This window comes from Globicephala melas, chromosome 17, assembly GCF_963455315.2.
Source record: "Globicephala melas chromosome 17, mGloMel1.2, whole genome shotgun sequence".
In the NCBI taxonomy this organism is placed as follows: Eukaryota; Metazoa; Chordata; class Mammalia; order Artiodactyla; family Delphinidae; genus Globicephala; species Globicephala melas.
The window spans coordinates 27,555,166-27,573,016 of NC_083330.1; the positions used below are offsets into that span (position 1 = coordinate 27,555,166).

Below are 17,851 nucleotides of genomic sequence, written 5' to 3' on the forward strand. Positions count from 1 at the left end.
TGGCTGCAGCAACAGCGTTAGCGTTTCATTCCCGTCTCTGGTGTCCGTGGTGATAACCACGGCTCGTGCCTGTATCTGAAGCTCGTTTAGGCAGTGCTCTGAATCTCCTCTCCTCGCTCACCCCAAAACAATGGTCTCTTGCCTCTTAAGCAGTTCCAGACGTTTTCCTGGACTCCCTTCCGTTTAGCTGTGGTGCTAACCCCTTCAGGCTGTTTTCACGCAGCCAACCCTAGTTCTCTCCCTGGGATATGACCTCCGAAGCCCCGAACCTCAGCTCCCAGCCGCCACCTGCCACGGCAGGTGAGCAGACAAGCCTCGCAGGCTGGTGAGTGCTGGTCGGCACAGATCCTCTGTATGGGAATATCTCTGCTTTGCTCTCTGCACCCCTGTTCTTGTGCTCTCCTCCATGGCTCTGAATCTTCCCCACCGCCACCTCCAGTCTCCGCCAGTGAAGGGGCTTCCTAGTGTGTGGAAACTTTTCCTTCTTCACAGCTCCCTCCCAGAAGAGCAGGTCCCATCCTTATTCTTTTGTCTCTCTTTTTTTTTTTTTCTTTTGCTCTACCCAGGTATGTGGGGAGTTACTTGCCTTTTGGGAAGTCTGAGGTCTTCTGCCAGCGTTCAGTAGTTGTTCTGTAGGAGTTGTTCCACATGTAGATGTATTTCTGATGTATTTGTGTGGAGAAAGTTGATCTCCATGTCTTACTACTCCACAATGTTGAAGCACCCCTCCCCATGATTTTAATATAGAGGTGAAGCATCAATCAGAGAAACAATGTTAATATCCAGCCAAGTATTAACAATGTTAGTATTAACAATGTTAATATCCAACATCCCATTTCATCTGTTATTTTGGCCTAATTACATATTCTGCTTTTAGGTTTCTGGACAGAGGGTTTAGAGAGGGCTCAATAGAGAATACTGAATTGAGTTTAGAAGGATATGTGGATTTGAAAAGAGAATAAGAGAGTCTCCTACTTTTCTGGTTGGAATCTCCTACTTTTCTGGGTGAAAGTAGAATAAGAGAGTCTCCTACTTTTCTGGGTGGAGAAGAGCAGAGGCTTTGCTTTCAGATTGCCTGGTATGGAATTTGTGTTCCACAACATACAGGCACTGTGGTCTTGAGGAAATCCTGTAATCCTTATATGCCTCTATTTTCTATCTGTAAAATGGAAATAATAATACTGTATATCCAATAGTTTGTCATGGGAATTAAATTACTTATGCATAGCTTAGGCAAGTCTTGTCAAATAGTCAATGTCAGTGAAGTTTATTATTACTATTAGTTGTAGGAGTGGTACAGCAGAGAATAGCAGTTAAGAGTATGGGATATGAAACTTCTATAACTGGAATCCAGTAGTGGCTCTGCCATTTATTAGCTGTGTATTTTGGGACAAGATACATTGTTTGTTGTGCCTTAGTTTCCTCATCTATAAAATGGGAATGATAATTTTACCACCTTCTCCATAAAGTTTTTGTGAGGATTAAATGAGTTAATACATGTAAAGCTCTTAGAACAGTGTCTCCTGTTATTAAAGTCTTAATAATAATACATAATAATAACTGTTATTATTTTTATCTGAAGCAAAGATTTATCACTAATAATGTCAGTTAAGAAACTGAGAATATTATGATTAAGCAAAATGAAAGACAAAGATGGATAACAGGACAGTGAAAAGTTGTGGAGAATATTGAAGGGTTGGAATTTCATCCAGGGCTGAGGGAAAAGACTCTCAGCAAAGTGCTACCTGATCAAAATGATAGTTTAAGAAATTTATATGGTGGTTGTATTCATGTGCTAAGTTTGCCATAACAAAGTACCACAATCTAGATGGCTTAAAGAACAGAAATCTATTTCCTCACGGTTCTAGAAGTTAGAAGTTGGATATCAAGGTATGGATCATATTGCTTCCTTCAGAGGGCCTTGAGGGAAGGGTCTGTGTCAGCCCCCTCTCCTTGGCTTGTAAATGGTCATCTTCTCCCTGAGTCTTCACATCATCTGCCCTCTGTTTATGTTTCCAAATTTCCTCTTCTTATAAGGACACTAGTCCTATTGGATTAGGGCTTACTGGATCTACTGACCTCCTTTTAACTTGATTACCTCTTTAACTGCCCTGTGTCTAAATACAGTGACAGTTCGGAAGCTGGTGGGGCTAGAACCTTCATATATAAAATTTGAGGGAGGTACAGAATTCAGCCCATAACAAAAAGTTATGTGCATATAAAGCCTAAACAAAATGTGGAGATCCTGGCATATCCTTCAGCTCTGTTATTTTAATAGCCAAGTTCTTGGATATTTTTTCAGTTAAGTAATTAGCTGAGAATGAAATTAAGGCCCATTTAGCTCATCCTGGTAAACACACTGAATTTCTCAGACACACGTGACTTCAGTGTCTGGATGTTGATGAGTACTTTGTATAAAGAGAGTAATAAGTCCCTGCTAAGATCACAACCTAATATTTAGATACACAGCAGCCCAACCAAAACAATTACAATGTGTTTATAATAAATAAATACATTTGTGAGCATCTGTGCTTGGCTTGTTCACTAGGGTTTAATGCGGCTCATTAACATAACCAGATTTAAAAATACAGACAGAAAAGAAGGCAAATAAAAGGTTCAGCAGAATCTTTATATCAACATAGCTTTTGAACATTTGAGATGGTTTTCTCAGTTTTACTGTAGAGCTTATGCTTTTCTTTGTACTCCACTAACAGTTCCAGGAAAGTGCTAATCATTCCACTGTGAGATTATAAAAGTTTGTGAGCATTAGGTCCAATCAATAAACCTTAACACTTCTTACTTCTTCTGCTTCTTCCTCTTCTGCTCTTTTCCTAGGTCTGGTCCTAATAAGCAGTCCTTGACTACTCTAATAGTCTCTTAAAACTAGTTTTCTTGACTCTGTGCTCTCCTTAATCTCGTTAATTACATGCCCAACTACAGGATTATTCTAAACCAAATACTTTGTCAATTCCTCACTCAGGATTCCAAATTACTACCATTTACTAAGTAAGAATCCAAACTCTTCAGTGTAGTCATCCAGGTATATCTGATCTGGTACTTCCATTCCCAATTTTCCCCTTACTCTTCTCCTAGCTTAATGGAAGATTTATTTAAATGTTTCAAAACTCACGTTCAGGTACTTCCATCTGAAAGCCCTTTCCTTTATCTCAAGAAATGTGTTATCAACTCATTATCTTCTTACATACAAATAAGTGTTATTAATGATTTTACCTGTCTTACAAGGTCTGGCTCAAGTTAATGTCATTCTTATGAAACAAGTTTGAATCCTTCTGTGCTACAAAGGTATCGTCTGTCCTCTAAAGCCAAACCACTTGTTCATCTTCTTATTAGGAGACTGAAGCCCTTCTACTTAATTTTATAGCTATTTTTATGGACATCTAATCTTTCCATTTTAGATTACAAATGTATCCTTCAAGTCACTTTTGCACTGCACAACATATATTCTTAATTACTTATGGAATGTGTGTCACCAATATTATTTTGGCTTTTTGCATTTTCCTTTTGGTTTTTTGTATATTTCACAGTTGACTATGAACTACTTCTTTAGAAATGCTACTTAGTTATAGAATATCTTGAGTTACTGAAACAAGGGGACAAATTCTGACCTACACTCCAGGGTCTAAAAGAGGCCAGGATGTTGATGCACGTTTCCAAGCTCTTTAAGATTTGCTTCTTCCTTTACTTAGAAGATCTTGTTTCCTTGCTGAAATCCAAAGTATCTTTCCAGTCTTAGCTCAAGTCTCCATTTTTTCATGAATATTTTTATGATCAGTGATCTAACCATATGGAAATTAATTTTGCTTCTGTTTTTACTCACATAGTTAACATAATTTCAATTACCACCAAACTGATGTTCCATAGATGAAATAGATGTGACCCCTAAGAAACAAATATTCCATAGACAAAATAGACAGGATCTTTCATTTTCAAGATCTTACAGTCTGGTAGGGAAAACCAAAAAGTAACTTCAACATCAAGCAATAGGCACATTTATTCCTCCATGATTTTACATTTTTTATGTTCTTATGTATTATAATAAGTTGTTTACCTATTTTTTTTTTGGCTCCACTAATTGTAAACTCCATGAGAACAAGGAGGCAGGCTTGGGGCAAAAAAAATCAATCAAACAAGCAAGGATAAAACACAGCTTTGGAATCAGGCAGCCCACTCTAAACTTGATTCTGTTGCCTCTTTGCTAGGCTACCTTAAACACATTACTTAACTTCTCTAACATTCACTTTTCTAATCCATAGGACAACTTTAATAATATATGCTTTGTATGTTTATCTAAGTGGTATGGTATATGTGCAGCTACTAGTGAAATGTTAGATGCATGGATGCATACAGTAGGTATTTAATGAATAGTTATTGAATAAAATAATACATTCATTCCCCATTTCATTTTCACTTTCTAAAAATATACATAAATAATTGGTATAAGTGTACATAGGCCAGGTACTATGAATGCATACACATGCACGTATATGTAATTGCTTTTTCTAGAAAATTCCATCCATAGGGGTGGTAACTGCCGAATTATATTTACATATATAAATTGAGAATTACTTCCATTGCTTCACTTTTTTAGCAAAATTCTTTAAAGTCTGACTTTTGTTTTTTTAATTAATTGATATTGGAGTATAGTTGCTTTACAATGTTGTGTTAGTTTCTACTGTACAGCAAAATGAATCAGCTATACATATATCCCCCTTTTTTTTTTTTTTTTTTTTTGCTGTACACGGGCCTCTCACTGTTGTGGCCTCTACCGTTGCAGAGCACAGGCTCAGCAACCATAGCTCACGGGCCCAGCTGCTCCGTGGCATGTGGGATCTTCCCAGACCAGGGCACGAACCCGTGTCCCCTGCATCGGTAGGCGGACTCTCAACCACTGTGCCACCAGGGAAGCCCCTATCACCTCTTTTTTGGATTTCCTTTCCATTTAGGTCACCATAGTGCATTAAGTAGAGCTCCCTGTGTTATACAATGTGTTCTCATTAGTTGTCGATTTTATACATAGTGTCAATAGTGTGTATGTGTCAATCCCAATCTCCTAGTTCCTCCCACCCCACTCCAAAGTCTGACTTCTGAAAAATATTTACTAGGCTGGCAAATTAGCTTCTTCTGCATATTAGTTTATAGTTGGAAGACCTAAGCTCGAACCTGAACTCCACCTGTTCTGATTACTACATTACACAAAATCATAAATTTTAGGGCTTTGAGAATGTCATGTAAATTGTCAGATTCTCAGCTTTCTTATTGATGAAATAGTGTATATAAAAGTGATTGATAAATTTAAGTTCTATGCAAATTATATTTTTGATATTTATATAATTTATCAAAGGCTGGGGGGAAATTAAAAGAGTAATATAAATTAACGTGAATTATTGTTAAAGGTCACATGATTACAAACATTTTTAAATTTTCTTAATAGTTCGTAAGAAACACAGTGTTGGTGAGGGAGGGTATATATAATTATTTAGACCAGGGCTTCCAAGGCTTCGTATTTGTTTGATCAGATAATTCTTTGGTGTGGTGTTGGGGGCTAACCTGTACACTGTAGGACATTTAGCAGACCAGATGCCCACTAGATGCCAGTAGCACCACCCTTTCCAAGTTGTGGCAATCAAAAATGTATCCAGACAGTGTAAAATGTCCCCTGCAGGGCAATATTACCCTTTGTTAAGAACCACTGATCTAGACAGTTAGCTTAAGAGTCTTCATTTGCCCCTGGATAGACTTACCCCACAGGTGATTAAAATAAATTTAAATACTTTTCACCACATAAATCAGAGAAGCACACATTTTTTGATATAGGCAAATGGTGTCATTCTGTGTGCCTAATTTCCTTTTTGGATTATATCTCATGTGACAGCAAAAGGCACAGATATCATTTTGTTGACTGTTATCAAAACACAGTAATATTTATCACCAAATCAATGAACTGTTTAGACAGAGCAAGTCTGAAATGATTTAAGGTGGCTTCTTTATTTTTTTTCTAACTAAAAACTACAACGATAGTTTAAGAAAAATATTTGATTATCTGTATGATATAACCTGGCTCCTAGCTTCTCTAGAGTCTAAAAACAAGCTAAAGGAGTCTACCCTAGGAACTCTGTTAGTTGTTTTTCAATTTATCATTTTGCTGATCTTGAAGAATAATTCTAAATTCAAGTCTGGTAATCACCGATACAAAAATAAACTATTGTACTCAACCGGACAACCAAAGATTTTTATGACAGTATGTTTTCTTTTGTTTATAATTTTTTGCAATTTTCTTTTTGTTGAACTTATCTAGAGGAAAGAGTAAAAGACATTTTCTTTTGAAGGTAATATTACTGATGTCTTCTAAAACACCAATATGTGTGTATACTCAACTACGAGGGCAAACTCTTCCTCTATATTAACTTGAAATACCAGCTCTCTAACTGGTTACTGACAAATTTATTTTTGTACCTTTGATCACTCCCATAAACTCCAGGCTTATATACCCAACTGCCTACTTATCACTTGTATTTGGACACAAATAGGCATCTCACAATCAAGTCTAAACTGGCCCTCTGATCTTCCCCCTCAACCTGAACTTCTACAAGTCTTCCTTATCCCAGCAAATGGCAAGTCCACCCTTCCAGTTACTCAGACCCCAAGTTCTGGAGTTCTCTTTGACTCCCCTCTTTCACCTATACTTTACTTCTAATCATCCGCAGATTATTTCCCCTCCATCTTTAAAATATATGCAGAATTCATCTACCTCTCACAACCTGACTGCTAATATCTTGGTCTGATCCAATCTACTGCCATCTCTCGCTTGAATTATAATCCACAGGCTTCTTACTGATCTCACTGATTCCACTCTTGCCCTTCTGCAGTCTTTTCACAACACGAAGTCAGAATGATGCTCTTCAGGTAAATCAGTGACACCTACATGACTCAGAGTAAAAGCCACAGTGTTACTCTGGCCATAAAGACTCTGTACAATATTCTCCATGTGTTTTTCCCTTTCTCAAGTCCCCGCCTTACCTCCTGACTGTTCATACTCTTCTCCCACTTGCTCTTTCCACTCCAGCCACGTTGACCTCTTTGCTGTCCCTTACACACCCCAAGTACACGCTTGTCTCTGACCTTTGCATTTATCGTTCCTCTGCCTCATATTTCCCCCATCCCACCATCTGTAGACATTCCCATGACTTGCTTTCTCCCCTTACTGAAACTTTTCCCCCAACGTCACCTTATTAGTGGAGTTTTCGCTGACCAACCTGTATAAAATGACAAATGTCACTCCCTAGCAAGGCCTTCCCTAACTTCTTGTCTTCATTATTTTTTCCCCATCTGGAGGTGTATATTTCACTGTAGTTTGAATCAGTGTAGTTTGTAGTTTAAGATAATATAATTATCAAATAATACATATTGTTACACTACTATTAACTAGACTTAGCTATATCAGTGTTTTTTTCATTGTGTTAAATGTATACTTGTAAAGAAAATTGCTGCAAACCTCTTTATCTCCCTCCCATATATAGATATAGATATAGATATATAGATGTTTGTTTATTGTCTTCTTCCACACCTAGATGGGAGTTCCACAATTTCAGGGACTTTCATCTCTCTTGTTAACTAATACATCCGCAGCTCCTGGCAAGGAGCCTGACAATAATGGGTCTCCATAAATATTGTTGAGCGAATATGTTACACACTTGAGTTAAAAAATGAGAGCAGTTTAAAATAAATGAGAGTAGTTCCTGCTCTTGTCCTGGAGAGAGACATTTAAAGAAATGATCATGCAAAGAATCATCTGAAAGAAGTATGGCTGGGAGGAGGATGAGATTGTTGAAGAAAATGATCAAAAGTTGAGGATGACTTTACAATGTAGGTAGCATTTGAGCTGAATAAGTATTAAATGGCATTTACTAGGTGAGGAAGATGAGAGTGTAAGACAGGCCAATGAAAACAACAGAAACAAAGGTATGGATGTCTGAAAACACAAGACGTATTCAAGGGACACTGAACAGGTGTGACTACGTAGAGACTAAGATAATTAGAAAAGCAAGAAGAAGATGGGGCAAGAGATGGTAACGTGGAGCTGGCTTGGAAATAAAATAATTTTCTCAAATTCTAAAATTCATAATTTTTAGATTGCAGGATTCATAATCTTCAGTAATTAGATCTCATTTTCCCAAGCCTCTAGCTTGTCTATATTAGGGGAAAATTGTATAGCAGCAAGTTGATTTAAAGTATTCGTTATTATTCTTAGCAAAAGAAATACTCCTGACTCGCACTAATACTCTATATAAATATAAATAATGGTGTTATATCCTCTGCCAATGTATCTTAAAAAATGAGGATTATGGATTTAGAGTACTAGGTGGAATTGAGAAAAGAGTTGTTACCACAGGCATGGGTTACTTTAGTATTCTTTCCTCATAGTGCTTCTGGAGAAAAGGCGTATTTCCATGCTAATTTTCTTTTTGCACTTCCTCTTTGCTTATCTATCTCCCCAATATACAGGCAACTCAAAAGTAGTACCCAGCACATACACAAAGCTTTTAATAAAATTTGTTGGTCTGTTTGAAGTTGGCATGCAGTGTAACCATATCTGCCTACACATACCTACAAATTTTCTGGTATTTGGTAATTCTTACTGTGTTTAATACACTGAACTAAGTTCTGTTAAGAATGCAAGTTCTATTAATGAAGGAAGGAAGGAGAGGGAGGGAAAGAGGGAGGGAGGGAGAGAAAGTGGAAAGAAGTAATTGGATGCCCTCTCTTCATTCAAAAAATTTGGTTGTAGAGAGCCTATGATGGGGTAAATCCATTAATGTGTCTTGCTTCATACAACTATCCAATATTCCTTCTTTTTAAAAAGTTGTATCATCAGAAATCTGAATAATTTACCCAGGAATCTGAATAATTTTTTGTGGATCTGGTATATGATGAGAAGACAAAAAGTTTCCATTAGGTACCAATTTGATATAGGATATCTTCTTAAACCTGTTAATATCATTTTTTTTTAATTAAGGAGGACAGACTTCAGAGCCTAGGACTTCATGGTAAGCATCAGGAACCTCATCGGTCAATAAGAGGAGAAGGAGCTTATTAAAACACAGAAAAGCGTGACTCCTAAAATTCTTCAATGCCTAATTAGGTCTTCACTCTCAAGAAGTTTGCAAGTTAATTTGAAAAGTAGATATATAAAGGAAAAATCAACTAGCAATATGTGTCTAGCAGTAAATGTGAGATGCTGTTAAATAGATTACAGGTAAGAGATACACCCTTCAGTGGGTTAAATGAAGGAGAATTAATAGGGGAGGCAAGACTAAAACTAAGCTCCAAAAGGCAGGTAGACATATTTAGGGAGAGAAAGTCTTTGCTGGAATAGGCATGTAAATAATAATAATAATAGCTTCTGCTTTTACCATGTATTTTACCTGGTGATATTCTGATCATGGTGCTAAAGTGCTTTATGTTCATTATCTCATTAAATTCTTATAACAAGCCTTTAGGGTAAAGGATGGAAGTTAAAGATAAGGAACCTAAATCTTAGTGATTACAAGTGGCTCTCCAATGGACATAGATGCAAACTAGAGTCTATCTGGTTCCATATACTATTAGATTAAGCATTAAGCTGTTCTGTTCAAGTGAAGAGTTTGCTTTAATAAGAAATGGAATATACACCTGGAAATATACTTTGGAGCAGACCCTAAATACCAGTTTAAAGAGTTGGTGCATGTGTGCTTTTGGTCTTTTTCCTATAGAAATGGGGACATTCTGGAAGTTTTCAGTAGGGAGGACTTATGACTTTTATATATATTACTCTGAGTTCACTATGTAAGAGGCCGGGTGAACTAAAAGCAGAAGCCCAATTGAGAGTGCAGTGGAAATGGATAGGAAAAGAAAGATGTGAAAAGAAAGATGTAAAAAGAAAATGGACAGGGATGTTTTATACCTAAGACTCTCCTTAACTCTGAACTGACTTTAATTTTCAAAAAAAAATATCAGAAATCCAAGTTGCAAAGATTTTTAAAATTCTAGGTTTGGAAATCTATAGTTATAAAATATACATCTATTTTGATAGAGTAAGTAAAAACAGGCAGGAGCTTAATCCATGGTGCAGTGGAAAATTTGTTAACAGGAGCCCCCCAAAAGTAGAAAAAGTCAGAAAAGATTGGAAAGAGAAGTATATCAGACACAGAGGTGGCTCATACCAGCAATATCATCTGGAAACCAGACACAACAGCACAACACCATATTCCATCTATAGAAAATGAATACAACTGAAGGAGGGAGCAACAGGGCTACAACCAACTAGGCCAGGTGAGCGGGCAGTCTTCTCCCAAGCAGAGCACTGAATGCAGTAAGGAAACAACTTTCACAATTGCTCAAGAAGCAAGACTATTCCTAAGCCTTGTTTTCCAGGACCATGATGATCATTTGCTGCTAGCCATTCCAAGATTGGAGCTGGGCAGTTTGCACAGGGCTGGAGACTGATTCAACATTCCCTGGGAGGGACCAGGAAAGAGCAGATAGGATGTCTGGATTACATCCTTAGCTGTATCTAAGCTTGAATCCCATTAACTAAGTAGCCCCAAATTTTATAATGATATCGCTCTGAACTTAAAAGACATTTCACAGTGTCTACATTTCTACATAAGTCTCAATATAGTTTCTACTAAATAGGGTATTAGTGATTTGTTTAGTTATGTTTTTTTAAGGAGATAGTCAACCTCATTTCTGGGCTGAGGAGTGACTTCACTTACTAAAAAATATATCCCATTTGTTTCCAGCCACAGTCCCATTTCTCCTGCACTGAAATCTAATGTTTTAAGGTAAAATATTTTCTATTAAATTTGATAGGTTTAAGTAAAACTACATGACATGCTTCCATCAAAGGAAATGAAAATCATTCTTCAAAGCTGAATCAATTTACAATTGTGACAGATGATGTTTCGAATATAGCTGTGATTCAACAATGGCACTTTGATGTCTTAGAAATAATTGCCATAGGAGCAATTTTCTATTTTAAACCATGTTCCACTTTCAGTCTGTTTCTTCATAATAGGAACTCTCTACAGGATCGCTTATTCTTGTAGTTTTTATTTTGCTAACTACTTTGTAACATAAATAAAAATCTGCTTGTTATGAAAAATTTCTGGTTTTATAATAGAAAATGTTTTTTCATGTTTATATTGGAAAAAATCTATTCTTCCTTTGAGCAATTAGTGTATATTGATACATAATTTATCATATAGATTATATCATATGTCTTAGTTGACAACTACCTCTATTTCAAGCAAACATATATTGCCTTTAGTTTTTAACTACTTAGAAAAAAACTCTGAAGACTAAAGAATCAATCAAACTAAACACTCAATTTCTTCAGGAATATCCAAGCCAAGTTTATTATAAACTTGAAAGGAAAAGTGACAGAAAAGAATAATAGACTGAAATCAGGATCTTTACGCCAGATATTGAAGCATAGCTCTCTGCTGAGACATGGATACCCAAAAACTCACCTAATGAATGCTCATAGACAGGTTTAGCTCTTCTAGATTTATAGCTTTAAAAATCTTTGATCTCATTATTGAGGGCTCATGACAAAGTTTCCAGTGATTCTCAAAGAAATGAGAAAATAAGAACAGTGCAGTGAATTTTTCATAAACATCAACATACTTCATTGAAAGGATTGTCCTTAAAATAGGAAACTGACCTTATCTTATCATTGATAGTAGGATGTTTGTTGTGTTTAACATCCTTATTTGCCAAATTAAAAGTAGTCAACCTTGTGTTAGTTCCATTTTTAGATAGTCCCATTAAACACTCAAAACCTGGAAAAGGAGCCACGACTGTAGAAAATATCAGTGGAGACTTCAGTGAATTTCCTTTCCTTCGAAGCCCCAGGGCTTAAAAAGAGGCACACACACAACCCATTGCTGCAGTTTTTAATAAAGAAAGTAGCGAAAGTACAGCAAGTTGGAGAGAGTTCTCTAGCATTTAAGACACTTCTTTAGAGGACAAATGTTATGTCTTGGTTTCAATCAGTCACTAAGGAACTGGATTAAAAATATCACTGAAATATACATTACAACATAGTCCTCAAAGCAGTATCATAGTTCTCAAAGCATACCTGTCATGATTTAATCATTCCTCAATCTGAATCTGTCTTACAGTACAGATTTACTCTACCATTTGCACTGAATTTAGTATCTTTAGTTAGTGTATAAAACATTTCTAGATTCCTCTATCCCATTGCATAACTTTCAGTGAAAAGATTTAGTATCAAATGTTCACATCGCTGGGAATCACTGCTTGTAATTGGCAAAGTCATCCAGTATTGCAAGATCACTGGAAGCAATGAGAAACAGATAAGATTGAAAAGTATCCTATGTAATGTGACACAGTCCTGAGAAAACATGGGGTGTCTGTGAGTTGTACTTAAGTGGGTCGTGGTGCATTTGACATTCTGTTGCATTCTTTCCCTTTTCCCCTTTCCAGTGAAATCAGATGAATTACAGACAATCAAGAAAGAATTAACCCAGATCAAAACTAAAATTGACTCCTTGTTAGGGCGCCTGGAGAAGATTGAGAAGCAGCAGAAGGCGGAGGCAGGTAAGTGAAAAAGATCTGTGGCCACAGACATGTCAGAATTAAACCATTGAAACAGTGTCAATCACGGAGACAGCACAGGCCCAGAGGGATACTGGCTGAGTTTAATAGAGTTTAGTACATTTACATAGATACAGTCTTTAAGCTTAGACTTGCAATGATGGAATCTGATTTTTAACTTTTTAGAGAAGGTGAGCCAATTTGCCTAAAATTCATATTTTTAAAAAGAAGGGAAAAAAGTAAAAGTATTTTGATGCTAATAATAAGTAACAAGTGGATCATAATTAAAAGTTTACATCTCAATATCAAGTAACCTTTAAGAAAATTAAATCAATTAATGAAATGTTCTATTGGGCTAAAATTATATTCATATTTCATTAAATTAACTGCAGCAAAATTTAACAGATTTCAAAAACCAGGATTATAAAGCCTCACTCTTGCATTGCTGCAACTCTGCAAAATTCAGAACCCATTTGCAGGATCTCAGTATCAACGGTATGCCTGGCCACCCAAGGCCACATCATTTGACTTACTTCTTTAACTTAATGTACTCTCTCTTTGAATTGTCTTCCCTGACCCTCATTCCATGCTAATAAAACGCTAATACCCTTTTATATGGCAACGGACAGTTTTAAAATCATACACTATGAGTACTGGCATAAACTTAGAGATGAGCTAGTTCATAATTTGCAAATTGTATTCTGCAGGGTCTTTGATGCCTCAGAGGCTCCTTGGAGATGAGATGAGTGCTGGAAGAACACCCAGGAGGCAAATGAACTCATGCCTCCTCCAAACCCAGCCTTTGCTGCAAACAGTGTAGTTCTACCTGTATATGTTTTATATATTGAGATTCAACATAAGACTTCATTTGCTAAAAGGGCTTCACTTTTTCAAAAATAAACAATACAGTTTTGAAAACCATTGATCAAATCCGGCCTCTGCATTTTACAGAGGAGAAAATGAAGGTTCAAGGAGGTAAACTGACTTTTCCATAGCCACATAAATAGTTTGTGATAGACCTAGGTTTCAAACCCAGGTCTTGTGAGTGAAAGCACTGCCCTTTCCAATGTTATAGGAACATTGGAACAATCTCAGGTTCCACCCATGGGCTGGTCCCAGGATTTCCCTGAAGTGAGGCTACCTGGGTAACAACTAACTGATGAGAACCACTTGGGATCTAGGGCCACTGAGTTACAACAAAGAGGAACCTGCCTGTTTGTTGACTGTATCACTGGGGAGATGACTAGAGCTTACCTTCTGGTAATGAGGCATGCAGGGTTCAAGACTGAAAAGAAGCCAGCAGTGAGGTAGTGTTACAACATAATGGGTGACAGAAATATACTGTGGTTCAAATCCTCACAACTTCTTAACCTCAGTTTTCTCATTTATAAAATGAGAACAGTAATGGCTACCTGGCAACGTGAGAAATGAGAAAAGTAGCGCATGTAAGTTGTATAGTACAGTAACTAACATAGAGTAAAGGCTCAATAATTGGTGCTATTTTGTCTTGTTAGTAACATAAACATATATAGGCAAACGAATATTTCCTACTACTATCATGCAGCCTATTTCTAAAACAATAAACCATATACCTAGCACATGGTAGATTCTCATTAACTTTTGGTAAGTTAATGTGCATTAGAAGTGGTAGATAAATAATAGATAAAATAGGCTCATTTTTATTAAAAACTTCTGTTATATTTTCTATTGAGAAAAAATATGCTGCCTACACTTCTTAATAGAGAAATTTAGATTTTAGAAAGTTTTTTATATGCTGTCTATGGCACTAATCTAAAGTGTTGCTGGAATTGAAATACCCTGTGATGTTGCCTAAATCAATATTTCCCTTTGAGGAACTTCTGTGAAATTCATTATTATGTAAAACAACCCTTACAGCAAAGGACTTTGATAACCAATTTGCTCTTCAGTTTAAAGGATTATGGAGAACTCATTTAAATATAAATCACCTCAACGAGAAAAATGTGATCCTTATTCCATCATATTATAATTTCCAGTTTCCTGCAATGAATAATACCTTCCACATATCTTCTTAGAAGATCATCTATAAACAAGACACTAAAATTCAAAGCTTGCATTTTCTTTTCATGAAAGGCTGTCACCTTATTTCTGTACATGCTTAAACTTTCCCAGTCATGAGACAGTTATTTTTAAAATGATAGGCTTAGGCCTTTGATATTTATGTCTTTCTTACTTGAACATGTCAGGAAGAAAGTGGAATTATTTAGTTTGTAATTTCAGTTTTGTAGTAATTGTCTCCTGAACAGTATTCATATTTATGGAGATAAGATGATCATTTTCTATATTTTCTTTATGAAAAGAAAGCAGGGCTGTATGGAGTCAATACTACATTATGGAAAGTGGAGAGAAATACATTAAAATTCTTTTTAATTGCTCAGTACTTCCTTATTAACTTTAAGGAGACACCCATTTTAATGTTTATTTGGTTGCAAGCCAATTATACGGTAGTTAACATTTATTCTTCACTATTGCTCTTTTATACATCTCTCATTCCCAGTTTACTCTTAGTCATTTGATGATGAAAGTTTCCAGCATAGAATAGTGGCAGGAAGGAGATGGAGGGTTACAAACAGAATAAAGCCACACAGCATGGAGCTTGTCCTGAGTTCAAGTTTCATAGGATCACTTTTTTTCTTTTTCATTTGAAGTGAATTCCTAAGCTATCAGGAATAATTGTAACGAGGTATAATGACATAATTTTGGATTCTCTGTACCTTAAATTACTGTTAATAGATGTTTGCATGGCATCCTGTCTCTTCCTTTGATGTTGTAAACTTCCTCAGAACAAGGTCATGTTTTCTCTAACTTTTATGACTTTTCCAACACCATGTACTATGCACTGGACACGATTTAGCAGGTCATTTAACTCTTCTAGGTCTCAAGCCCCTCAAATATAAAGTAGAGGAAGGGACTATGGCCTCAAGCATATATTCCAGCTTTTAAATAATGATTAGTATGAATCTACCCTGCATATGTTATTTTTTCCTATTTGAATAATTCAAATAACATTACTTTGGGATATGGTGACTATAGATTATTGAAAACAATAAATAACACATATCAATTTAGCCTACAATTGTGCCTCATTCCTAGATAATTCTTTTAAAAGAGAATCGTAAATTGCCACATATGAAGACCACAATTTATATGTGGTTTACACAGTGATGTAAAATGACCATAAAGGGTGAAAGGAGTGAGAAGGAAAACTAAAGACTGAGTATCGTACAATGAGCAATGACATCTTTTAAAAAATCAAATTTCAGGCAAAGACTCTGTGATATGAAAAGGCAATTAGGCATTCTTTAATTCAACTTTATTCTCAGTGATGTGCTTCCTATATGACCAGCCAAACTCACTTGGACAATTCCAATGAGATTAGCCAACCTACCCTATCCATTAGACCTAACCACTAGAGATGTCACACATTAGTCCCATCAGGATAATTTCATCCTGCCTATATGTTTGGTAAAAGATACAGAATTTTTTTAATAAATTAATGTCCAAGAATTAGAATGTTACAGATAAATGTCAAGATATATAACTTCTTTTGAAAAATTGGAATCTTTCAATACTGCTGCCATATTATACATGACATGCACTTTTCAGTTTGCTAATATCTTTATCCAGCCAATTCATACATTTATGTTACTTGCTTGGTCCTTGATCATATTTGTGTCTCATACTCCTATGGTAAGTTCTCTTTATATGGAGCCAAAATGGACTTTGCTTTCACTTGCTTCAGTTACTCTTTTTATGTCCCCTGAAACCAAGCTTAATATCTAATCCCTTGTGGATGTATCAGCCAATTAAATATATAAAAGAGCTGTAGTATTCTCATCCTTCCAAAACTTTTGAATAGAGTCAACATAATTGGCCCATAGATGCTCAACTTAGCTGCATTCAAATCTTGGTCAAAGCATCTTTGACGTCTTCTTTTCTCTAGATAAATATCAGTAATTTCTTCAGCTGCTTCTCATGTCATTTAGTTTTGCATCTTGAAAGATTGTCATCTCTCTTCTCTAGTCACTGTATAGTTTGTCAACTACAGAGTGTGGTACTCAGAATGGAAGACATTGCTCCAGATGATCTGACTGCTGCCACCTATAACGTGGCTACTAGTTCTGTCCTGAATACCTAACTGCTATCTTACACTTTGTATTAGAATGGTGATGTGTCTGGTTACAGATGTTGGACTGAACACATGAATTGAGCTCTGCTCCCTCCTTAATCTGCATTAAAATAATGACAGGTTTAAAAAATGAAAATCCCTAGGCATAAAGAAAATGGGAACAAAATTTTAGAAGCTAAACAGCAGATGGAGAAGTGTACCTGACTTATCACATCCTAGAAATAAGTCCAGTTTTAACCACAGAACTCCAAAAGTCTCAGAATCAAAGCCATTATATTCCTCTGGAAAAGAGGGTATAAATGGCTGAAAGTCTGTTAAAGAAACAGATTCCTGTGTTACCATTCCCAACTGTCCCTGGCCCACTAGAAGCCTTGAGAAGTTTCCTCTAGAAAAGCTAAAACAGCATATCTCAGGACTAATAGACAAACAAATTTGAGAGCAGCTAAAAACAGGGAGAAAAGCAGAAGTTTGCACAATTACTACAGAAATTCCAAGCATTCTTCTCCCCTTCAGCTGCCAGACTACTGGAAAGACACTAGGAGAGGTTATATTTGGGAATATGAGCAGCTGAAGAGAAAAGATTTAAAGATGTTGGCATGGATGCCACCCAAAGAAATAGTCAACAAGATCACCCTGCAGAAATGATATCCCCTTATACTTACAAAACTTCCCATCCATATTTTAATACCCCACTGTTAATACAAAGAGACAAGATTCACCAGATGGCAGAAAACATTTAATGTAAAAATCAAATACCAAAAAAAAGAAGAGAAAAATAATTAAAAATTGGAGGAAACAGATTGTGCAGGAAGAATAAAACTTCAAAATAAAAAAAAAAAATAAAAAATACCAAACCACTGATTAATACCCCTAAGAAAGAAAGGAAGGTATTGCATTCATGAAATAAGAACACAAGACTAAAACTCAGTATTTAAAGGTCAGATAAAAGAGCTTTTAGAAATTAACATAAGATAGCACAAATAAACAGGATTGAAAGACAAAATTGGGGAAACTCTCCCAGACAATACAGAAGAAAATTCAGGTGGAAATCAGAAGGGAAGGATA

The 17,851-nt window shown here is 36.1% G+C and overlaps 1 protein-coding gene across 9 annotated transcripts in view; it reads left to right on the plus strand.

The window, feature by feature from the left end:
• The window catches only part of RALYL (RALY RNA binding protein like), an 822,798-nt gene that overhangs the window by 743,042 nt on the left and 61,905 nt on the right, over positions 1 to 17,851 (plus strand). For all 9 annotated transcript variants that reach the window (XM_030839201.2, XM_060287608.1, XM_060287610.1 and 6 more), the window contains one exon: positions 12,508 to 12,621. In XM_030839201.2, coding sequence (XP_030695061.1) covers positions 12,508 to 12,621 — 114 coding nt within the window. The remainder of the gene's footprint in view (positions 1 to 12,507; positions 12,622 to 17,851) is intronic.